Source organism: Strongyloides ratti, scaffold srae_scaffold0000001, assembly GCF_001040885.1.
Source record: "Strongyloides ratti genome assembly S_ratti_ED321, scaffold srae_scaffold0000001".
NCBI lineage: Eukaryota > Metazoa > Nematoda > Chromadorea > Rhabditida > Strongyloididae > Strongyloides > Strongyloides ratti.
Window position 1 is genome coordinate 480286 of NW_020171519.1, and position 24140 is coordinate 504425.

Sequence of the window (24140 nt, forward strand, 5' to 3'; positions counted from 1 at the left end):
TAAAAAATATTTATTTTTAAAAATAATGTAAAACAACAATTAGAATTTTAATTTTCTAATTTTATTTTTTTTAAATCTTATAAATATAAAAAGTTTTGTTTTAACTTTTAAAATTATTAATAATTTCAGACTATTCTAATAATATTTTTTTAAAGATATATAATTAAACATATTCACATATTTAAAATTTATCACACAAAAAATAAAAAATATCCTAAAAAATGTATTTGATAATAATAAAAAACATTATTTTAATTTTTTATTTAAACATTTTTTTAAATTTATATATACAAAATTTAAAATATGGTTAAAATCAATGTAATTTTAAAATGAACTTTATTTATATATTACAATATAAAGTTATTTAAATTAATAAACTTATTAAAAGATTTAATATTTTTTATACCATTTTATTGCAAACTATTTTAAAAGTTTGTCGAAAACTTATTTATTGATATTTTTTATAAAATCTTTATCTTAACAATAAATAAAAATCACTATGTATATAAAAAAATTGCTTTTTTAAAATTTTCATATTAAGATTGTTATATTATATATCACTTGTAATCTTTTATATACACACTAATGAATTACAAATAAGAAATTTTTTTTCTTAATAAATTTAACTTCAAAATTAAAAGAAGGACATTTTTTATCTTATTTATTGTATAAAAAAAAAAGTCAAATCACATAATTTTAATTATATGTGGTTTTATAATATGCTATTAATTAAACAAAAATAAATTAATATATTTATTTGATAATGTATATTTTTTTAAAAAAAATTTTAAATTATACTTTAATTATATTTAATTTTTATTCAAATGATTTGTATTTTATTTTAATTTACTGGATGATAAAAATTTTTTTCATTTTAAAGATATTTATGATTTTGTATGTATATTTTAAATAAATATGTTAATTTCAATTACATTAAATTTTTTTTTAATTTTTTAGAATTAAAACTATCATAATAAAAGTTTTGATAAAAATTTTAATTAATATATCAAAAAATATTGCTTATTTAACCATTAAATTTTATATACTTATATCTTTTTTAAATACTTTTTTATTTATTTTATTTCAGAGATTCTTAAATCAAAACAATAAAAAAATTTTTATATATTTTTTATTATTATTAAAATTAGTCTTTTACTACTTTTTTCTAATATTCAAAAATGATTTTATATAATTATAATAAAATTATATTTTTTATTAGTCTTATATATGAAATTCCTTCATTTATACTACTTTTTATTATTGAAATTATATTAATACTTCCATCGAATAAAAACAAATTTCAATCATCATTTTTTAAAATAATATTTTTTAATGGAATCTTTGATATTATATCTTTTGTAGCATTTACTTTTCATCATAAGTTTCCAAATTATGGAATTTTTGTAAATTTTTATCATTATTTATATATTACAAATTTTGATGTAAGAGTTATTGAATTTATTCGTAGTTTTTCATCTGTAGCTCAATTGATTGGAATATTTTTTCTTTGTTTTAATCGTTTTACTTCAATTTTTTTACGATTACAATATGGATACATATGGAGATATTTGTTGCCTTTATATTACATTATAACAATTATATTACCTGTATTTTTTACTTTTCCAATATTGCTTGATAAAATGATATATAAACCATTTAATAAATCAAATATAAATATAGGATTTAAAGGAAGATGGAAAACATTTAATGCAAAATGGTATAACAGTTATATAATTTCAATGATATTAAATCTTATTTTTTTAACAGCTTGTGGTATAATTAATTTTTTTACTCTTTTATTGCTTTTTAAGTATAAAAAAGATACTACAGTCAAAATATTTGATAAAAATTCAAGAAAAAAACTTAATTTTAGCATAGAAAAAAAATTTTTTGTAATAGCACATATATGTTTTTTTGGTCAAATAGTTTTAGCAATATTTAATGTAAGTAAGATTAATTTTATAATTTATTTTTTTTAGTTTATTGTAAATAAATTTAGTATTAATAAACTTTATGACAATTCTTATACAATGACTATATTATTTCCTATAGTTAATGATCTTACAATGTTTCCAAATATTTGGTTTCTGTTTATTATTTCATCTAATATACGTTATTCAGTGAAAAAATTATTTTTTATTAATAACAAAGAAATATTATCAAATATAAAAACCTATCAAACACAGAAAAAAAAATAATTTAAAACAATAAAGACTTTTATTTATATTATATAATTATTAAATTTATTTTAAATAAATTTTGATTTAAAAATTCAATTATTTATTTTATTTTTAATTTGATATATACTATAAAAATTTTATAACTTATTTAATTGTAATAATTAAAATTATATTAATTTTTTTGTTATTAAATAATATCATTATAGCATATTATTTAGTATTCTATTATTAATTTAATTTTTTATTTTAAAATAAATTTATAATATAATTTATTATTTTTATTTTTAACAAAAAATTTTTTATTTGATTACAAATAAATTTTTATCTAAGAGTTTTGTATTTTGTTGATTAAAAAATTATTTATATTTGTTAATCATTATAAAAGATTATCTTTCATACAAAACTGATATAAATATATATATGTATATATTTAAATGTTGAATAACATTTTTAATATTTATTATTATTGCTAGTTTGATATTATTGAATAAAAAAAATAAAGTAATTTACTTATCAATATTGCTTTGTTGAAAAATAGATAAGACAAATAGTAAAATAGTATACTAAGAATATTATTTTAAATTCTACATGCGAATAAATATTACATTTTATTTTTGACATTACATCATTTAAAAATAATTTCAATATGTCAATTTCAATGTCGTGACATTTTATAACTTTGGTAAATTTAAAAAAAAAATGTAAAAAAGACCTTTTATAAAATATTTTATTTTTTTTAAAATTAAAATAAATACTTATATAACTTGAAAAAAATGAATTAATACAAAAGTTAATATTACTATAAATTTATGTAATTTAAAAATACAATAAAAAATATACTAATAATCTAAAAAAATTAGTTAACATAAATAATATTTTAATTTTACTTTGATAATTAGTATTAAAAGCATAATTTATAATAATTACTGGACTACATATATAAAAAAAAGTATTTTTAATTATTTTATAAAAAAATATATTGAAATGATTATTTTTTTATGAGTCTTTTTACATGTACAATTAAATGTAATGTTGATTTTAATAACTTAAAACATATATTAAACAAAAAAAATATTTTCATTTTCATATATTTTTTTAAAAGAAATAAATATTATTTAAATAAAATCCAAGATTAATTTTACAAATTAATAATATTTTTAATCTTAGATTTAAGATTAAATATTTTATTATCACTATAAAAAATTGCTTCGATAATATTTACAAATTCATTTCTATATAAACATACATATTTTTCAATATTCATATAAAATAAAAATATAATCTATCAAGATTTTTTATTTAAAATTAAAAGTAACAATTCTTATTTTGATAATAAATTTGATAAAAATGATAAAAAGGTGTTATAAAATTAACTATTATTTTATTTTTGATAGATTTTACTTTTAAATGATATCATTATTATTTTAAAGCTGTCATAGAAGTAGCATATTTTTTATAAACTAAAAACAATAGATATTTTTATATCCAAGTTTACTTGATATTTCTTTTACTGAAAAACACATTTCTTTTGGACCACATATTAAAACAAATACATTTTTTTCTGAGGAAGGTACATATTTTTTAATCATTGATTCATCAATTCTTCCTTTTTCACCGTTCCACTTTTCTGTGTCAGATATTCTAGTTAATGTATTAACAAGATGAAATTTATCTGAATGTTGTTTTTCAAATTCTTCTAACTTTTCTCTAAAATATTAAATATTATTGTAAATTATTATCATCATACCTATGTATAATATCTTCTAATTTTTTATTTGAATAAAGTAATGTTATTTTTGTTTTATCATTTTTGTCATTTAAAATACATTTTATAAGTTGATACATTGGAGTAATACCTGAACCACCAGCAATCATGGCTAATTCTGAAAAATTAACTATTTTTTTCTGAGTTTTTATGTTAAAAAATCCATTTGATAGATATGTTATAAAGCCAAATGGACCAGAAACAATTAACTGGTCTCCTGTAGTTTTAGATGCAAGATAACGAGAAAATGCTCCTAATTTTATATTATCAGGATCTTTTGGATATACTTTATAAACAATATCAATATATCCTGGGTTTTTTAAATATGTAACTGGAGTATAAAATCTTACTCTTAAACTTGGTTTTAAATTTTCAAGCAGACCTTGAATAGATATATGTTGACCAGGTTCCAAACCAGAAATAGTATTCATATCTGGTAATAAAAGTCTCATTCTCATAACATTGTGAGCGATTTTTTGATTATTTTCAATCAATAAAACATGTTTATTTGTTGGATTTTTCGAGTCAAAAAGTGTCTTCTTAAAAATATTTTACTTATTTTTAGATATAAATTAAAAAATTACAAACCTGTTTTTTAGAAAAATATTTCCACAATAAATAACCAACTATTGAAGAAGTTACAACAACAGTTGTTACAATTCTAACGGTACAAGTCATTATTTGCTAAAATAAAATATAATGTTATAATATGTTGCAAATTTAAAACCACATGGTAATAAGTAGAAATCTAAGGCATACAACCCCAATATCTGTTAGGAGAGTGACATTTATTTATAATGGTAGCATTATTTATTTTGAAAAATAAAAAAGTATTAACAATAACTGCTAGTATTTTAACATATGTAAAAATTATTTGGGTTGTTCAGTAAATAATTTTACCTTCAATTCGTCATTCACTTAATTTTTTAATTCTCTTATCGATATCATATAGGGTTAAAGTTCCTCCTACTGGTTTTAATAAATGTGGTTCTTTAGACATTATTAACTCTGCTGTGTCTAGAAATATGACAAAAGTTAAACAATAAAATTAAATTGAAAGAAAAATTTGTAAAATTACTTTTAATTTTCTCAAATTTACTTCCCAAAACTTCATCGCAATAGTAACCATAAATCATTATAAAAGGACAAACAGAAAAGACGATTGTTTTATTTTTTGTACGTTGTGAAAGATAAATTGAAAAACAAGCCATAACTGGCAAACACATTGACATCCAACCAAATAATTCACGTTTTTTTGATAATTCTATTGCTCTCTCTTTTTCTTTAAGTAATTCCTGTAATACAATTTCTGATTCAAATTGTCGATCAAAAAATTCATTTAATTGTTTTTTTAATAAATTCATTTTATACTTATAATGATATAGATTAAAAAAAAATTTTTTTGTACAAAAAAGATATTCTATGAAATGTTTATACATTTAAAAAAAAATATAACTAATTAAAATTTTATTTAAACATTAGAAATAATCACTTTCGTTTTGATTTTTCCTTTTATTTATTTCTTCTATAGTAATTGGAATAAATGATATTATACGAGATTCATCATCTTCTAACAATTGAGAAGCATTTTCTATAATGAAAAAATATTAATTAAATTATTTGATAGTCTACATACTTATTATAATTTCTTCCTTATTCCCAAAAGCATCATGAGCTTGATAAGTTAAGTATCCTGTTATCACTCCCATTGGTAAAAGATGTATAATATTTTTATGTTGTATATAAGAAGAAATAGAAACTAATGAAAGAAAAAGACTTGTAGTAAAAGCCCAAGGAAACAACTCTCTTTTTCTAGCTAAATTATAAGCTTTTTCTCGTTCTAAAAATGCTTCTTTTAATGCTATCTCTCTTTCAATCTATAATTATATAACTAATTTTCATTTTAAACTTACTTTTTTTGCTTCTAATTCAAGAACAATTTTTTTAACTAATTCTTCATTAACGTTACTTTCATTTTGTCTACCAAAAAACCAATTAAACATTATGATAACATATAGAAATATGATAATTAAAATTAGATAGATAATAAAGATTTTACCAAAATTCGTAATAAGAGTACCGGAAAATTATTTTTTTAGTTTAATAATGATAACATACATTTAATTTATTCTTCTTTTTTTTTCTAAATATAGAATCTTTAAAAATTAAAATATTTTATATTAATAAAAAAATTGATAATAATTATGATTGTGTTATATTAATTCCTTTTTGAACTGAAGGCGCAATTTGTCTACTTTCTTGTAACTTGAAAAGTAAAACAGAATATGTTACGATAACACTAACTATCTAAAATAATTAATTAATAAAAAAATATATATAATATACAGTAAAAAATGTGGTCCGTTCTAGTGGTACCGTTCTCCAAACATTCATTCCCCATATATATTGTGTTTGCATTTTATGTATAAAACATTGTACCTGAAATCTGTCACTTTCTGTTTCTATTATTGGTACAACACCAAGAATTGCATTAACAATTTTTCTAGTCTGAAAAAAAAATATTTAATAATTAAAACAAGTAAAAAAAATGTACCTGTTCATTTGTTTTCATTCCTGTAGCACAAATAACAAATATATTTATTAGTGATAAAACAACTTGAACAGCAGTCCAAAGTAAGGTAAAAATTACACGTTGTGTTAATATTCTCCTAGAAATTTTTTCAGAAATATTATTTCTTGATAAATCAGGTAATGGTTCAACTAAATTATCAATTTTTTCTGTTGATAGATATATTGTAAAACAAAGAAGAATTAAAGACCATGCAAGGCAAAAAAATATAAATGGATTAAATGTATTTCCCATAGATCTTTGAAGTTTAGTAATTTTAAGAAATTGTTCATAATAAAACCGTATAGTAAATTTTCTACTTTGTGTTTCTCTTTCAATATTTTGTGCTAAATTTCTACACCAAAATCGTACAAGACGATTACAAATTTCATAATATAATAATGGAATTAAATTCCAAATTGATAAAAGAGGAATAACAATAAGACTAAATATAAATTGTTTTGAAAAATAGTATGTTCTAAAATTTAATAACAAAGAAAATTTTTTTAAAAAAATAAATGCTATAATTTACCCTTGTTGTGTTGCTGCATGTTCAATAATTCTTAATGTAGTTGTGACAATAATTGTAATTAATATTGCCAAAATAAAAACAATTTTATATGGTTTAACATTTGGAGAAACTTTAAAAGCTGATCTAAAACTAAGATCTAAATCATCCATCTTTTTTAACATATCAGTATGCATTTTTGATCGTTCTATAAATATTATCATATATATTATATTAATTAATGGTTTAATTCCTGTTATTATAATAGATGCAGTAAGAGAATAAAAAAGTCCAAAACGATTCAAAAAAGTTATTGCTAAATTTATATTTCCTCTTAAAACATATATATTTAGTGTAATAAAAAAAAATGTTAGAATAAAAAATATTACATCTTTTCTTCTCTTATTTTTTCTTGTTATTCTTGGAATTTTAGGTTGAAATGGAAAAAAACCAAGAATATTAAGAATTAATATATTAAACTTTAATTGGTATGTTATACAAGATAAATTTTTTGAAAAACCTGCATATTTTGTTTCTCCTAAAATTGTTGTTCCACTACTTTTTCGATTAGGTGACTTATGGCAATCTATTAATAGGTTATCATTTTCATCATCTTTAATATCTCCAGATGTGTCATTTGTAGATAAATATACTGAAGCAGTATTATTACTGTTATCTTTTTCTGTTTTATCAATAATATTTATTTGATATCTTTCTTTTTCTTTAAATTTGAAAACTTTTACAGAGCATGAAGGAGTATTATAATTTGTATGATTTTTTTTTAATTTCATAATTTTTATTTCTATAAAAAAAAAATGTCATAAAAATATAAAAATTTTTAAAACATTTAATATATTTTATATTATAGAAATAAAATATGTAAATATATTTAAGCAGGTAATAAATTTAATATAATATGAATTTGTAGTTAAATATCAATAATTATATTAATAAAATATAATAATAATTATATTAATTTTCTTAAATAAATATATTAAAAAAAAAAATTATAAATCGAAAAATTATTTTATTCCATATTTTATTTTGATTCATAATTTTATTTAAATAAAAAAAAATATTATATATGCATTACATTAAGTAGTATAATATTTTTCAATTAACTAAAATATATAAATGATATGATAAAAGTTTATGAACAACAAAAAGGTTATAATATATAACAAGAAGGCGTGTATAGATAATAGCTTATATATATAATTAAAAGAATTGGAGAAATAAGTAATTGTAATAAACGTTATTTAGTATTATATTTAATGAAGAATGAGATACTTTTTGAGAAGTTATAATATTTATGAACCTATATAGAAAGTACGAGATCGTTTGAGACGTGGTGGTAATGTAGAAATTGGAATTCTTTGAGTATAACTTAATGTATACGCCCTTCTTTTTATATTTTCACAACAATGTTTTTTTATTAAGCATGATGATGGTGAAGGTAAAGAAGATAATTGATTTGGTTCTTCAGAAGGACTATCTTCATCATCAGATAACTCTCCCTCTGAATAATTAGTATCATATGCTGTTATTTGTTCTCCATCTAAAAATTCTAAACATTCATTTTTTATTTTTTTTTTGTCAAATTTTTCACAATTTCTATTGTTTTCTCGTAAAATAGGTTCTTCCTCATATCCATTAATTTTTAATAAAGCCGTTGCATTAGCAGCTTGAAATAAAGCACTATACATACAATCTCCTTTAGATGGTTGTGATATCTAAAAATAAATTAATTTTTAATACATTTAATAATTAATATATAATTTATTTAAATTACCGATGATGATATTGATTCACCTCTACCAGAATCTCTTCTTGATGAAGATATACTCGTATTTCTTAAAGCACTACGATAAATACTTTTTAATGAAAATTTTATTTTTGAATTATTCTAAAATATTAATTAATTTAATTTTAAAAAAAAATTTTTTTTTTATTAACTTACATTGTCATTATCTCGTTGTTTTTCAATATCTTCTAAATTAAGACTAGTTGAATTTTCAGATATATCACTCATTTCAGGCTTTGCACTAACTCTTTTTCTTGGTCCAACAGACATTTTATGAGTAGGACAATTTTTTGAATGAATAATTGTTTTCATTAATATTTCATCTTGAAATGATACTCTACTAGATTTTCTTGGATAATAGTTTTGTGGATTATGTATAATTCCATTACATAATGATTCAGAACTATTAATTTTTATAGTTTTTAATTCTACATATGAAATATCAGAATTATTTAATAATTCTTTTGATTGTGAATTTCTTGGTGATACATTTAATCCCATTTGATCAGGTGGTTGTGAATTATAAAATCTTGATAAAGAATTATTTGATGTTGATGATTTATCTGGTCCTAAAGATAATCTTGAAAGTATTGGTAATGCTTTTTCTTTTACATCTTTTTGTATTACTTTTGTTAGAAAAACATATAAAAATGGATTAGCACATGAATTAATTGGATAAAAAATGATAAGACATATTTTTGCTTTTGTTAATGATATTAAAGGTGTATGTAATGCAGCAGTTATTCCAAAAAATAATGTTGGCATCCAACATAATAAATCTGTTACTATTAATAATCCTGTTCTTATTAATATTTGCCTATCTTCTTCAGGTCTTGGTGTTGATAAATTTTTTACCATTCCTATAATTGATACATAACATAATAACATTCCTATAAAAGCAAATAAATTAAAAAATAATCCAAATATAATAAAAAATTGATCCCAATGATTTTGTATTGATAATGGTAAACATATAGATGTCCTTTGATAAGATGAAATTCCAAATAATGGTAATGTTGCCATTGTTATAGCAAAAGCATAACCAAAAAATATCATTGGATATGCTAATCTTGCTCTCATTAATTTTCCATAAAAAGCATATTTTGTGTTATAATAAATTTCAAAAGCAATCATAAACATTGATATTATCGATAATTCTGATGCAAAAACAGATAAAAATCCTGCTACCATACATCCCCATCCAGTTTGCCATTCAACAGCATGATTGTAATATTCATTTGCTGTTAAATAATCCATTATTGCAAGAATAATTAAATAACATCCTGTTAATAAATCAGCAAGTGAAAGATTCATCATAAAAATATAATGCAGCTTCATTCTTTTATTTTTAATTGTTAATAGAACAATCCATACACCAATATTACCAACAATAGCTAATATACCAACAATCCAGATAACTATACGAAGAAATGGATATTCAACTATATCTTCACATGGATTTAAATCATCAGGCATAGGATTACATGTAATATTTTGATAAAAATCTAGTACAGCTCTATTATTGCAATCATCAATTTTCATTTCTTCATCATAACTAATCAATTTTTTGTCATCATCATCAATTAAATTTGAAGAAATTTCTGTTAATAAATAATCAGAATGATTTTTAATGTCATTATCAAAAATATGTTTTTCAATACTAATATCATTTATATTTCTATGAATTCTTTTATTTTTATCATTTTCATTATTTTCACAAACTCTTTTTTGAATTTCATTATAATTATTCATAAATGTTTCTTTGTCTTTTTCAATGATTCTTTTTGCATACTTAAATAGACAACAATGATAAGGATAAGTAAAATCAGCATACTCTAAGCTAGTAAAACTAAGAATAGGAGGAAGTTTTTTGATCTTTTCTGTATTTCTTATTGATAACCTTTTCAATTTTTTTAACCCAGTTATAGGTAACTCTGATAAAGAAGTTGATGATAAATTTCTACAAAATAAATAATCAATAAAATTAAATGAAGCATTTAATATGAAAATAACCTACAGTAAATAAAGATGATCCAGTTTATCAAATACATTTTTTGACATTCTTTTTAATTCAGGATTATCATTCATATAAAGTTTACCAAATTTACAATTTGCAAAAATTTGTGATCCTGTTTCTTTAAGTTCATTATTATTTAATTTAACAATTTTTGCACTTATATTTTTTAAATGTCGATCACCAATATATTCAATTTGATTATGAGAAAAATCAATTATTTCCATACTTCTATGCTGTAAAGGCATTTCTATTCCTGGTAAACGTTTTAATGCATTATTTGATACAATTAATCTTGATATACGAAAATTATACTTAAATAGTACTCCGGTAATTTCTTCAAGATTAAAATTATTGATAATTGTTCTGAAAAATGAATGATAGTTATATAATAGGAATATTTAAAAGTTACGTACAGATTTTTTAATTGCTGTAAACCATCAAAGACAGCTCCATCAATAATATTAAGATTTTTACAATGTGATATATACAAATCCTCAAGACGTGGATATCTTTTTAAATCATTAAATTTTATATTTGATAAACTTGTATTAAAAATAATTAATTTATTTAATTGTTGTGTAAGATTTTGTGGAATTGAATCAATGTCATTTCCAAATAAGCAACATTTATATTTATTTTCATGATACTTACATCCAACATTTTTATTTTCAGCAATTAGTACTTTACATACCACATCTGATACAACTACTTTATGTAGTAATTCATTATCAATATAGGAATTATAGGAATAGTAAGAATCTTTAAAAATTTGAAAAGCAATAATGAATGAAAGGAAAAATATAATAAAATATTTTTTAAATTTGATTAAATATGTCCGACTACTCGGAGCATTCTGTTCCATACCAGACATTCACAAAATCTTTGTCACTTTCAGATATGTATCATACACAACACCATGCAAAGTTACGGAGGGCAAAGCTGTTTTGTAAGATAGATAGCAGTAGACAAAGTCTCTTATATCAAATGACCGCGATCACAAATATATATTTTTGTGTTGATTAAAAAGTATAGATAAGGAATCATAGAAGAATTAGAGGTCTTATCAGTATAGGCAATTGTGTAAAGTAATAATGGCTATGATTATTATGTATATGATAAAAAATAATTGAAAAAAAGATAAATTTTTACGAGAATATTTCAAATAATACCTAATTTAAATCATATTAGTCAATATGTTTCTTAATTTCATGTAAAAAAAAAATTTTTTTTTTCTATCTTTTTACTTATTTATATATATATGTATATATAATATTTATATGCGATTCATTAAACAAAATAATGTTTGAAATATAAATATAAAATTAACAATTCTATTCATAATATGATTCATAAAATGTCAACTATTTTAAAATAAAAATTTTTATTAGATACCAAGAAATAATTATATGACAATCTATTATTTAACCAATTTTATAAATCTAACTATTAAGATGTTTGATTGATATTTTAGACCTCCATAATTATCTTATTCAATTATTTTCATATTAAAAGTTATACTCAAAATTTATATATATATATATTATAATAAAAAGAAACATTAAAATTCTAATAAAACCTTTCTTTACATTAATAAATATCTAAAACTGCATCTTCTGATAAACCATAAGCACATTTATAATTATTAAACAATTTTTTAAGACAATCTATGTACTTTTGATAGAGCTCTTCTATTTCCGCTTCTGTAGGTGTGTCATTTTGTATTACTTCTATAGGTTTACCCATAACACAATAAATGGGGTTTTGATGAGGGAGCATACCAAAAGAATAATTAAATATACCTCTACCACGTATAATTGGTGGAATAAATCCAAACTTATGACAAATTTTCATTTGAATTTGACGAATAAATGATGTTCTTTCATTTGGAATTTGTTCATATACATCATTTTCACCAAAATTATACATTGGTACAATATCAGCTCCATATTTTAAAGCATATTTACAAAACCCCCTTCTATTACCTATTTTTAAAACATTTGTTTTTGGATGCGCATCATATAATTCATGAACACCACCCAAAACTATTCCAACAACATTTCCTTTACCACATTTTGTTAGAAGATATTTAAGAGATGTTGGACTGGCCTCGATACCTCCTAGTGCTATTCCAATTTCTCGTCTAAATGGAAGAAAAAATTGAGCATGTAATGTCATCAAATATGATTTTATTCCAGGAAACATTGTCATAAAATTAGTACCATTTGTACATAGAGTAACAAAAGATCCTATAGATAAGATACCATGTGGATGACAACTACAAAAATTTAAAAAAAAAGAAAAATAATTATTTAAATATACCCAATAATATAATTTTTTTCAGGATTCAATTCACTAGTTTTTATTAATTTAATAGGAAAATAATCTGCTAAATATTTCCATATTCTTGAATTACGAAAGTTATATGATACTCTTGATCCATTTCTTGGTGTATTAAAATCATAAATATACCAAATTAAATATAAAGGCATTGTCCACCATATTGAAGTATAAAAAAAAATATAAAATGGAACCCATATACAAAAAATTGGTAAAATTAACCAAATAAATATAAAAAATATTACAGCTAGTAATTGTAATTTTGTTTTAAATGGTAAATTCAATGGGACCCATTTAATATTAAAAAAATCAATTTTAGTGAATGACATTTATCAATTAAAAAAAAATTAATAAAATATGACAAAAAAGAGTAACATAAAAGTGACCATTTTAAAGCAAGTTATATATTTATATATTATATCTCTTATGTTAAATGATGATCTTTTATCTTATTAAATTGACAGAATCAAATATATTAACTAACAAACTTGTGAAAAATTTAATCATTTTATATTGTTATTTTAAACAAAAAAAAAATTTATAATCTGTAAAGTATATTTTCATTAATATTAACTAATTAATATTTTTTAATTTTCTAAAACTTTTACTAATTTAAACAACAAAAAAATTAAAAAAAAATATATTTTTTAATTAAATACTTTAAAACTTGTTTTATTATTTACAAAATTGAAAAAAATTGTTAAAATAATAATTTTTTATAGATATAAAAACCTTTATTATTTTACAAATTTAAAAAAAAAAAAAATTGAATATTTTTCTAAAAAATGAAAGTAAATTTTTCATTTAAAATGATTTTATATGTCTATGAACTTCTTTAGTAAAAGTCTTGCCAAGTTCAGTCCATGCATTTTTAACTTCTGGAGTTACGACACCCTTTGTTTGTAAAAATTCAAGCCAAAGAGGAAAAAATGCCTATAATTTTATTTTATATTATTATAAGTTTTTTTAATACTTACATCCCAGAGATCTTCAGGCATTTTATATATACGATGTCTATTAACAGTTTCACGTGTATATGCAAGAAAAGTAGGTTGATCATCATATGAAGTTGCAAGTAAATGCATAGCTAATAATATACGAACACCTTGTTTGGCAAAACGTTCAGAAGACTCTACCTGATCTGGTGTATAATTTTCAGCTCCTTTAAAATATACTCGAAGTTGTGGATAATTTCCAAACATGCTTTATAGAATAAATATACAAATTAACATTGATAATAACTTACAATTTGTAAAAATCTTTTCCATGTGGAATTACTGCAGTTTCATCATCAAGCTTTAAAGCTTCTAATGATTTTCTAGTAATCTTTTTAATTTCACTATTATTCATGTTTTACTAAAATAAAATAAATATAATTAGATGTAAATAAAAACTTTAACAAACATTTATAAAAGTGTTTATTTATGAGTAATAAAAGTTACTTATATAGATAATTCAAACAAGTAAATAGGCGGTCTTCAGCAAATCAAGTAAAAACAAATACGAAAATATATAGTGATCTTTAATTTTCAAAATAATACACTTAAGAAAACTTCTTTTGTGATGTACGTGCATTAAATAACTTTTGATAAAATTGTTAAAAATGTAGTGGTGTTTAAATTACACAATCACTCAAACATTTTAAAAGAAATTAAAATTCATATTTTGCACGAAGCCTTGAGAACTAAATGGCAAACACTTTTTTAGTCTTTGATCATTATTATTATCAAACCACTATAATGTATTAGAAAAATACGGAAATAAATACAATATATTATTATGTTTCAAATATTTTACTAGTTTCTTATTAAATGCAATTTACTCTAATAATACTATTTTGAAGTTTATTTTATACATTATATAACTTAATGGATTAATGAGGCTTACTAAAAATTTTTCAAAATTGTTTTGAAGGTTAAATTAAAAAAAAAATTTTTTTATTTAATACAATAATTAAAAAAATTACAAGGTCGACCAATATTTATACAATAATAAATTTCAATTATTTTAACCTTAGCACAACAAGGAAAAAAAATTATTATGAGGTAAACATCAATTAAAAGTTGTATAAAAAGAATATTGTGTACATTTCGATAGAAACAATAATAATTGTACAAAAAAGACAAAAATTTATAAAATGAATAAATTTGATAGTTGATAATACACTTGGTACCAAATGTTTGATAAGAAAAAATATTTTTTTTCTTCTGTTAATTTTAAAGAGCATCAAAAAATGAATAATTTACCACCATATAGTTATTTTTAAATTCATAGTTTTCTACCAAAACTTTTAAAATATTTTTAAAATTCTATATATTATCAAAAATAGATTTTATATAAAATATAATAGTTTATATATTATATAACAACATTTTTCTTTTTAAATTTGTTAAAAAGACAGTCAACAGAATCTCTTAAACAATTTTTTTTAAAAATTATCTTTAGAGTTTTTTTTTAATTTAGCTTTTTAAAACTTTTTAATAGTAATATATAATTTGTAATCTATATTTCAAAAATAAAATGTTTGTTCCTAGTGATATCATTATATAAAAAAAAAACATCAAAACTACTTAATTCATCCTGTTGTCATTATTTTCAAAAAATTATTTTATAAAAAGTTTTGATTATTAAAAGTATAAAATATATTAAAAAAAAATAATGATTTTTTTAAAATGTATATCAAGAAAAAAAAAGACATACCATTTAGAATACAGAAAAAAGTTATCAAGTTTAAAATTTTTATTTATATCCTCGAATTTTTTACAAAAAGTCAACATCACAAATTTTTATTCAATTTTTTTTTACTTTTAAATTATATCATGCTTAAAAATCACTTTAAATCTCTATTTTTCAACAAATATTAATTTTAAACTTTTTGATATAGAATTTATACGAAAACGTAATTTTTTATTTTAGAAAAGTTTTAAAAAAAAAAAACTTAAAAGTAATAGAAAAAATCTATGCTGCTAATTTTCTGTCTATATATGTTAAGAATATTAATTTCTAACCCTTTTAAGAGATGTTGGTTTGTCGTCTCTACAAAGTGGGCAATACCATTTTCCTTTTGGTTTAGTTCTAAGACCAACACATTCAAAATGAAACCATTCTAATGTACATTTTTCATTATCACAACCGACCATATCACCATAGGAGACTCTATCACATAAACAATAACGTGGTTCATCTGGTGCAGCATTCATTTCAGCAAGTGTTGCAAGATCCAATTGATTTGATTTTTTTCCTTTTCCAATTATACGTCTTGTTAATCCTTCTATTTCAATATCATCCTCTCCTTTTGTTAATTTTTTAAATTTCCCTGGTTTTCTTTTTATTGAAGTTATATCTAAAACATTTTTTGTATCTATTTTTGGTGATCCAATTGGTGTTATAGAAAGAGCAGACCCAGTTGATGGTATATCTATACAACATTCAGGACTTTGTATCACAGTTGATATATTTCCACTTTCATATTCCATATCATTTATACTACTTGATGTCTCATCTTCCTCATCTTCATCCATATCATCTTCTAGATCAGAAATATCTATTTCATTCATTTTTTTAATTGTACTATATCGTGAAAATAATTTAAACATTTCATTTTCTTCTGTCATATCCATTGCCATTTTATGGCATGCATTTAAAGTTGCATTTCTTAATTCTTCATCAACATCATGAGTAACATTTGTAAGTTTAATTTTTTGTTTTGCTAGTTTAGAATTAAATTCCTCTAATAATGCTATACGTGCACCATAAAGTTCTGCTATACTTTTCATTTTTATTGTTATTCTATTAATGAGAGCTAATATTTCAAGATGAATTTTTTTTTTTGATATATCCATATCATAATAATTTAAATCTCCTTTGTATTGAGACATATTATGAAGTTTTCTAAAACACTTACTGAGATCATAATAATCAAATGGAAGACTTTTGAATAAATCAACAATATATGTTTTTAATTGGCAATTTCTATAAAGAATCACTTTAAATTGTGTGTCCACAAATCCCTGAAAATCTGAATCATTTAATATTGCTATACATATATGTATTAAAGAAGATTCTTCAGTTTCACCAAAATAATCTATAAATTCATCTAACTCTTTAATATTATAAAATTTAACACCAATTTCATTTTTATTTTCCCAACGTTCTAATGAAGAACTATCTTCACTTGGTGTTGTATTTCTACTTTGTTTTCTAGATCCTGATGCAAAACCAAATTTAAATGAATCTGCATTATTCATAATTAAACCAAACGTTGAACAAAACTCTTTGTAGTATTCTTTTATTGATTCATTGGTAAAAATATCTAGTGCAAGTAACAATTTTTTCTTTTTGTTCATAAATTGGCATTGATTTTCATTAAGTAGACTGGTTTTAACATTCATTTGATTAAAAAATACAATATAATATAAAAAAATAAAACAAAACAAAATTAGAACTAAATAAAAATATTATTAAATGTGTAACTTATATTCTAACTAACATAAAATGTTTATAATATATTGGAGTCATGTTACTCTTACCACGAATTATATGTTTTGTTTTTATTCTTTTATAATTTAAAATGTCAACCATTACAAGTTTAGCATATTCACATTGTTCTCCACAATTGTAAGTATAATTTTTATTTTTAAATTATTTTTTTAAATAATTTAGTTTTTCTTTTTCAACTGATAATGGGTATGTATGTAATATTCCTGTAATTCAAACTCAAGATGATGTTATTGAATTCAATAGTAAATTTCATAAAAATAAAAATAAAAAAAACTGTGATTTTATATCAGTAAATGATTTTATTAGTAAAATTATATTATATCCGTTTGATGGAACATTACAGTGTTTATTATTACAATCGGATAAAAGTAATTCATCACAAGTGACAATAGCAACATTAGACAATCAATTTGTAGATACATTTAAACTTTTAAATTATTGTGATAAAATTTTATGGAATCCTAGTGAAATTAACAATGAGAAAATTGCATGTAAACAGCTTAATGCAATTCATATTTATAATGTAGAAGCAGGTGCTGTTACACAAAATTTTATATCAAATGATATCTTAGATTTTCAATGGGATAACAGAAATCAAAATCTTATTTATTCATGTGATAATTTTGGTATCATATCTATTCAAGATTTACGTCTTTTAAAGGATAGTAAATTTGGTGAAAAAGTTAATAAATGTATGAAAGGTCAAATTGAATTATTAGATGATTATATTTTTATCACTACAAATATAGGTAATTGTAATATTTATGATATAAGAAACCAAAAATTAGTTACGAATTTTGAATTAAAATCTTATTATACACCAAAAAATTGTCTTCCAATATACAGTAAACACATAAATTGTCCCATTTTTAAGGTTAAAAGTGTATCTGATGGTTATATATATGTTTATTTATATGGAACAGATTTTATGGTAAAGAAATTTTCAAAAGTACTAAAGTGTTCTGATAATAAAGATAAATTAATTCAAACTCGTCATGTATATAATATAAATGATTTTGACTTTCATCCAATATTACCTTTGTTAACGTCTGTTAGGGATATAATTGATGTTTCAAATTTATACCATTTAGAAAATATTTAAAATAACTTAAATATATTACAAATTGAATAAATTTCAAACTATGAGATAAATATTAATTATATAATTATTTATTTTTATAATTAATTGGCACCTGGTGGTGGTGGTGGAACAGTTAATCCTGGACAACCATCTCTTCCAAAATTATTCATATGTTTACCAAAATATACAGCATGATCAGTTGCTGAAAGTCCAAGTACACTATTGCTGCATTTATTTGATTCGTCTGATGGACACATAATAAATGGAGAACCAACACTCATATCATTTTTATACCATACTTCTTGTTTATGATGACGATATTCAACAAATCTTAAATATTTATTATTAATATTATTTATAGCAATAAAATTTAACTTACTCCCATGGGATGTGTGGAATTGGATCGTTGTTATGAACAACTCTAAAAAAGAACAATTAATTAATAATTATTATTTATTTACCTATAGTTATATTTTACAATTTGATCATATTTTTTTGCAAATTCATGATCACCAGTTCTCGGTTCACCCATTGTTATAGCAATTAAATTATCAGCTGAAACATATCCAGCATGTATAACCTTTAATAAATATTAAATTAATTACTTTTATATTATATATTTATATACCTCTGCTGCAGCAAGTGTTGCTAAAGAACCTCCTAATGAATGTCCTGTAAACCAATATTCATAATCTGGATAGCTATTCTTTAATGACAAGAAATCATCTCTAAGGCCACCATTCCACATCATATTGAAAGCCTAAAATATTATATACAATTTGATTAATATTTTAACAACATACATTTGCAAAGTAATGACAAACTTTTCCTCCTGTTATCCAATTAGCTTTTTTACTAAATAAAGCATCTGATCCTTCAAGTAAAAGTTGAAGGTTTCCTTGAGATCCTCTAAAAGCAACAATAATAGCTTTTTCAACATGATTAACACCAGTGAATCCTTGGCATGTATCACTTTCACTTGAATCACAAACAACTTCAACTATCTTTGTTACCTTTAAAAAATAATAATAATAGTATTTTCTTAATTATAACTTACTGTTGCATTTCCAGCTCCATATACATTATCTAAGCAATCTTGAACTTTATCTTTTTGTCCATAAGCAGCTCCACCTAAAGGCATCATTCTATATCTTGCATCATAATCGAAGTAAGCTTTAACTTCTTTTTCACTTAAATTTTTAAGCCTTTTTATAATACCTCCATAAGTAGTTAATGCCACAGAAAGTAATAATAATGCAATAAAACTTTTCATTGTAAAAAATTATAATTTATTACATAAATTTAACATTTTTATATTATTTTACCTTTTAGTGATAACAAATAAATTCCTATTACATATCATTAAACTACTTTCTTACCGGATTTTGATAAACATTAATTATATTTTTACTTAACCAATCATTTTCTTACAATATGATAATTTTTTTTATTAAATTTTATATACATTCAGAAAACATACATTTTTCACAATATGTAATATTTTTGGATCTATTTTAACACTGTGTGTTTTTATGTTATTTTTTCATTCTTAGATTACCAATATTAATTTTGTAGTTATGGTATTATTTAAAAAAAATTTGATTACTACTTTTTTTTTAATAATACAAATTTAAAAATCAAACTTTAATGTTAGTAAAATATAAAGTAAAAGGTCAACTGATAAAACATTTTTTTTTTTTTTTGAAAACAATCTCGATTATCTTGATAAAAAATATTTTCATTATTACATTTTTTATATTTAAACTGGTATACACATTGTGGAAAACGGATATTAATAAAAAAGTTTTAATCAAAGAGAAATATAAAACACTTAGTGGATTTTGTTGTATATACTATGAAAGATCTCTTCGAATATACATCTTACCAAAATATTAAGTGAGTATCATTTTTTTTTTAAATGTTCTGTAACTATAGGATATTAAATAACTTTTTTTTTTATTTACAGTAAAACGTCTCAATAATTGCCTCATTTTTAATATTATTGAGACAATTTTTGTATTATATAATTATTTTAATGAAATGTTTTTTTTTTGAATACTCTATTTAAATTTTTCTCTATTTTTCTAGTATTTTGTTTTTTATATCCGTGTCATTGACTATCTTATTTAAATACATCTTAATGACCGATTTTTTTTATTTTAAATCATATTATTATAAATAACCAGAGGAATAAAAATTTTTTTACAAATTATGAAAAATTTATTTATCGACCTCCTTTACTTTTAACTATACTATATCCCTGTGTCATTTATAGATTTAACCGCAACTATTGCTTGTGCTTTATTTCAATTTCTTTGTGCCAATACATTTATATTTTAGATACTCGATTAAAGACTAATTTATAACATTGATTTTGTATTTATACAAAATTTATATTGTATTAGTACTTTTTTATATTAGTTTTATATATTTATTTCATTTATTATATAATTTTTTTAAATACTTTTTTTTAGAATATGAGTGAGAAAGTTTGTTTTAAGTGTTCAGAACCTGGCCATTTTGCTAAAGGATGCCCAAATTCAGGAGATAATTCTGGATCATACAATAGTAGAAGAGGGGGTGATGATCGTACTTGCCATTCATGTGGAAAATCTGGTCATATTGCTAAATTTTGCCGTAATAGTCGTGACTCACAAAATTTTAACAGATCAAAGACATGTTATAATTGTGGAAATATAGGTCATACATCAGCAGTTTGCAAAAATGATAAGGTAAATGGATGCTTTATCTGTGGTTCAGAGAATCATCAAGCAAGATCTTGTGATAAGAATGATGAAGGTGGTAATAGGCAAAGAAATCGTACTTGTTTCAATTGCGGAAGTGATCAACATTTAGCTCGTTTCTGTGATAGAGCAGATGATGGAGAGTCTAGAAATTTTAACAATGGAAGAAAACGTACCTATTCTAGTGCTAACGGAAGAAATGACAGGGGAACTAAACATTGTTATCAGTGTCAAGGAGCAGGCCATATTGCAAAAGATTGTCCTGAAGGAGTTAAGTGTTTTAAATGTGGATCATTAGATCACACTGCAAGGAATTGTGAGGAGTAAATTTTTTTTGGTATGAGATGAAGTTTTGGCGATGGTAAAGAGAGAGAATTGTTCATAGAAGTGAGAATTTTTAGATCTCAGTTTGGAAGCTGTTGAGATTTTTTTTTCAAAATTTGTTTATCTTTTTCGTTTCCTATTCTTCATTATTATACATTTATGATTTGTTTATAATAAATATAAAAAAATAACGGTTTTTTTTTAGTTACAGCAAATAATTTGTGCTTAATTTGTACTTTCTTTTTTATATAAAATATTTTATTAATATAAAATTGAAATTGAAATTATTACGTTAATTAATATATAATTGTGCATTACAAGTATATATTTGCAAAGGTATTTGTCTTAATTTTTAATAAATTTAATAATGCTATATTTTAATGGTATTGGTTCGTATTAATTTTAATTTTTACTCAATTATTATTTTTAAATTATAAGTATACAATTTAAATTTACAGTAACAAATAAAACATTTTAAATTAAGCAAATATTTAATATTTATTTAAGTAATAATTAATAGAATTTTAAAATTAAAATTTTAAAGTCTCACAATTTATCGAAGTTTCTTTATGTTAAGAATAATGATTTTTCGATTTAAAAAAAAATATTTATATTAAAATTGAACACGATTTAAAATTTTTTTAAATTTAATTTATAAAATAAATTTATTTTATTTTCTATTTACAAAAATGTTTATTTAAAGTATATATTTAAATTACATCTTTACATAATAGCTAATAATTTTTTAATAATTATTTTTAATTATTCGTATGAAAAAAAAATTATAATTAATTCTTTTAAATAAATATTTAAGTATTTTATTTAATTTAAACAACAAAAAATTTTTTGTTTTTTAAAAAATATTAATATGACATTTTTATAAATTAGAAAAATAAAATTTTTTTTCATATTAATGTTAAAAATTTATTACCAATAAACTATTTCACATGCATTATAAGTTTTGCAGTTTTATAATTATAATATTATATTTCTTTAAATTTTCCTACGTGTAGTTATATTATATTTTTTTTTTAATAAAAAAATTTCTAAAAAGTACCAAACAAATAGTTAGAATTATATACGTTTTTATAAGAAAACATAAAATTTATGTAAGTTTTACATATTTGTCAAAAAAAATTATAAATTAAAAAACATATATGCATATGTAATGTTTATATCATTTGTTAGCTGTTAGCTTTTTATTCAAATATTTTTATTGTACAAGATGTATATTAATATATTTAAGAATTACTTTAAAAAACAATTTTAAAATTTAGTTTCAGATTTAAAATTTCTGGGTAATTTTAAATGTTAAAAAAATATTATGAATCAAAATTTTTTAAGTAATCTATATTCTTTTACATCAATAAAAAAAATTTTTTTTATATAAAATACCTCTTAATCGTCAAAACACAATATAATATCACTATTTTATACTTTTAAAAACGGTTAAAACCTGTTTTAAAAATTTTGGTGTGCAATAGGAATGATAAAAAAAATTTATTTCTAACTCAAATTTTAAACATTATCATCATTAGAATAGAAAATTAAAAAAAAAAAAATTTTTTTAATCAAAATATTTTATATAATCATATAAAAATTATAAATTCTTTTATATTTTTATTATTGACAACAAACAACTTTTTTAAATGAAAATTAATTATATTAAGAAACATAAAAATATTAAAATTGTATAGTAATTTTATTATATATTAAATACAATACCGTATTTAAATTATCCTAGACATTTGTACTTTGGAAAATATTTAAATATTATCTAATTACAAGTTTTAAGTATCTCTATTAAAACAATTATCATATTTATAAGTATAATTATATTTATCATTTTTTTTAATATAATCAAAAAAAAAGTTAACCTTATAAGTGATTTATTATATTATAAAAATGTTTCTACTTTATTCAAATCAACGTTTTAAAAAAAAATAATAATTTGTATAAAAACAATAAGTAAATATTTCTAGAATTATTTAAGTATTATTATTTTATAAATTATATTTTAAAAGTTATATATCAATACTTTTATAATTATATTTTGTTTTAAATTTTAAAAAAAATATATACAATTTATTTATAAAAATTTAAATTAATAAGAAACATTTATAATCAATAAAAGTAATTTCTAGATATAACCAAACTATTTTTATTATCAAAAACTTTTTATAGATTAAATTTTTTTTTATTAAAACAAATATCATAATTATTAATATATTATTCATTTATTAGTTTTTTTTTTTAAAAATATTTTTATATTTTGTTGATTAATTTTTATTTATTATTCCTGTTTTCTATT

General features: G+C 20.6%; 12 protein-coding genes across 12 annotated transcripts; 3 read left to right on the top strand and 9 right to left on the bottom strand.

The window, feature by feature from the left end:
* Window positions 1-1178: 1178 nt before the first annotated feature.
* Window positions 1179-2198, top strand: SRAE_0000016250 (7TM GPCR, serpentine receptor class g (Srg) family-containing protein; the record flags this gene model as incomplete). Its single annotated transcript, XM_024646015.1, has 4 exons — window positions 1179-1770; window positions 1831-1872; window positions 1933-1943; window positions 1980-2198. 4 exons carry the CDS (start codon window positions 1179-1181, stop codon window positions 2196-2198), a joined length of 864 nt encoding a protein of 287 aa, XP_024500241.1.
* A 1442-nt stretch (window positions 2199-3640) lies between these two features.
* On the bottom strand, window positions 3641-4623 carry SRAE_0000016300 (Oxidoreductase FAD/NAD(P)-binding domain and Flavoprotein pyridine nucleotide cytochrome reductase domain and NADH:cytochrome b5 reductase (CBR) family and Oxidoreductase, FAD-binding domain and Ferredoxin reductase-type FAD-binding domain and Riboflavin synthase-like beta-barrel domain-containing protein; the record flags this gene model as incomplete). Its single annotated transcript, XM_024646016.1, has 3 exons — window positions 3641-3887; window positions 3928-4484; window positions 4534-4623. 3 exons carry the CDS (start codon window positions 4621-4623, stop codon window positions 3641-3643), a joined length of 894 nt encoding a protein of 297 aa, XP_024500242.1.
* A 232-nt stretch (window positions 4624-4855) lies between these two features.
* Window positions 4856-5309, bottom strand: SRAE_0000016400 (Protein of unknown function DUF2368 family-containing protein; the record flags this gene model as incomplete). Its single annotated transcript, XM_024646017.1, has 2 exons — window positions 4856-4962; window positions 5024-5309. The coding sequence occupies 2 exons, from the start codon at window positions 5307-5309 to the stop codon at window positions 4856-4858; spliced, it is 393 nt and encodes a 130-aa protein (XP_024500243.1).
* A 114-nt stretch (window positions 5310-5423) lies between these two features.
* SRAE_0000016500 (Protein of unknown function DUF2368 family-containing protein) lies at window positions 5424-5948 on the bottom strand (the record flags this gene model as incomplete). Its single annotated transcript, XM_024646019.1, has 3 exons — window positions 5424-5536; window positions 5582-5822; window positions 5859-5948. The coding sequence occupies 3 exons, from the start codon at window positions 5946-5948 to the stop codon at window positions 5424-5426; spliced, it is 444 nt and encodes a 147-aa protein (XP_024500244.1).
* Window positions 5949-6147: 199 nt separating this feature from the next.
* Window positions 6148-7813, bottom strand: SRAE_0000016600 (Hypothetical protein; the record flags this gene model as incomplete). The annotated part of the gene is made up of 6 exons (XM_024646020.1): window positions 6148-6252; window positions 6292-6453; window positions 6500-6992; window positions 7047-7355; window positions 7412-7433; window positions 7543-7813. The coding sequence occupies 6 exons, from the start codon at window positions 7811-7813 to the stop codon at window positions 6148-6150; spliced, it is 1362 nt and encodes a 453-aa protein (XP_024500245.1).
* A 519-nt stretch (window positions 7814-8332) lies between these two features.
* On the bottom strand, window positions 8333-11714 carry SRAE_0000016700 (Fsh-Tsh-like receptor; the record flags this gene model as incomplete). The annotated part of the gene is made up of 5 exons (XM_024646021.1): window positions 8333-8755; window positions 8815-8928; window positions 8983-10786; window positions 10844-11206; window positions 11257-11714. The coding sequence occupies 5 exons, from the start codon at window positions 11712-11714 to the stop codon at window positions 8333-8335; spliced, it is 3162 nt and encodes a 1053-aa protein (XP_024500246.1).
* Window positions 11715-12430: 716 nt separating this feature from the next.
* Window positions 12431-13332, bottom strand: SRAE_0000016800 (Diacylglycerol acyltransferase family-containing protein; the record flags this gene model as incomplete). Its single annotated transcript, XM_024646022.1, has 2 exons — window positions 12431-13118; window positions 13163-13332. 2 exons carry the CDS (start codon window positions 13330-13332, stop codon window positions 12431-12433), a joined length of 858 nt encoding a protein of 285 aa, XP_024500247.1.
* Window positions 13333-13984: 652 nt separating this feature from the next.
* On the bottom strand, window positions 13985-14530 carry SRAE_0000016900 (Globin family and Globin-like domain and Globin,structural domain-containing protein; the record flags this gene model as incomplete). The annotated part of the gene is made up of 3 exons (XM_024646023.1): window positions 13985-14113; window positions 14158-14383; window positions 14427-14530. 3 exons carry the CDS (start codon window positions 14528-14530, stop codon window positions 13985-13987), a joined length of 459 nt encoding a protein of 152 aa, XP_024500248.1.
* A 1646-nt stretch (window positions 14531-16176) lies between these two features.
* On the bottom strand, window positions 16177-17571 carry SRAE_0000017000 (Zinc finger, PHD-type domain and Zinc finger,FYVE/PHD-type domain and Zinc finger, RING/FYVE/PHD-type domain and Zinc finger, PHD-finger domain-containing protein; the record flags this gene model as incomplete). Its single annotated transcript, XM_024646024.1, has 1 exon — window positions 16177-17571. The coding sequence occupies one exon, from the start codon at window positions 17569-17571 to the stop codon at window positions 16177-16179; it is 1395 nt and encodes a 464-aa protein (XP_024500249.1).
* Window positions 17572-17750: 179 nt separating this feature from the next.
* On the top strand, window positions 17751-18782 carry SRAE_0000017100 (WD40/YVTN repeat-like-containing domain and WD40-repeat-containing domain-containing protein; the record flags this gene model as incomplete). Its single annotated transcript, XM_024646025.1, has 3 exons — window positions 17751-17797; window positions 17843-18372; window positions 18430-18782. The coding sequence occupies 3 exons, from the start codon at window positions 17751-17753 to the stop codon at window positions 18780-18782; spliced, it is 930 nt and encodes a 309-aa protein (XP_024500250.1).
* Window positions 18783-18862: 80 nt separating this feature from the next.
* SRAE_0000017200 (Lipase, class 3 family-containing protein) lies at window positions 18863-20034 on the bottom strand (the record flags this gene model as incomplete). The annotated part of the gene is made up of 6 exons (XM_024646026.1): window positions 18863-19091; window positions 19141-19182; window positions 19223-19341; window positions 19390-19521; window positions 19565-19774; window positions 19819-20034. The coding sequence occupies 6 exons, from the start codon at window positions 20032-20034 to the stop codon at window positions 18863-18865; spliced, it is 948 nt and encodes a 315-aa protein (XP_024500251.1).
* A 1204-nt stretch (window positions 20035-21238) lies between these two features.
* Window positions 21239-21832, top strand: SRAE_0000017300 (CCHC-type zinc finger protein CG3800; the record flags this gene model as incomplete). Its single annotated transcript, XM_024646027.1, has 1 exon — window positions 21239-21832. One exon carries the CDS (start codon window positions 21239-21241, stop codon window positions 21830-21832), a length of 594 nt encoding a protein of 197 aa, XP_024500252.1.
* Between the last annotated feature and the right edge of the window lie 2308 nt (window positions 21833-24140).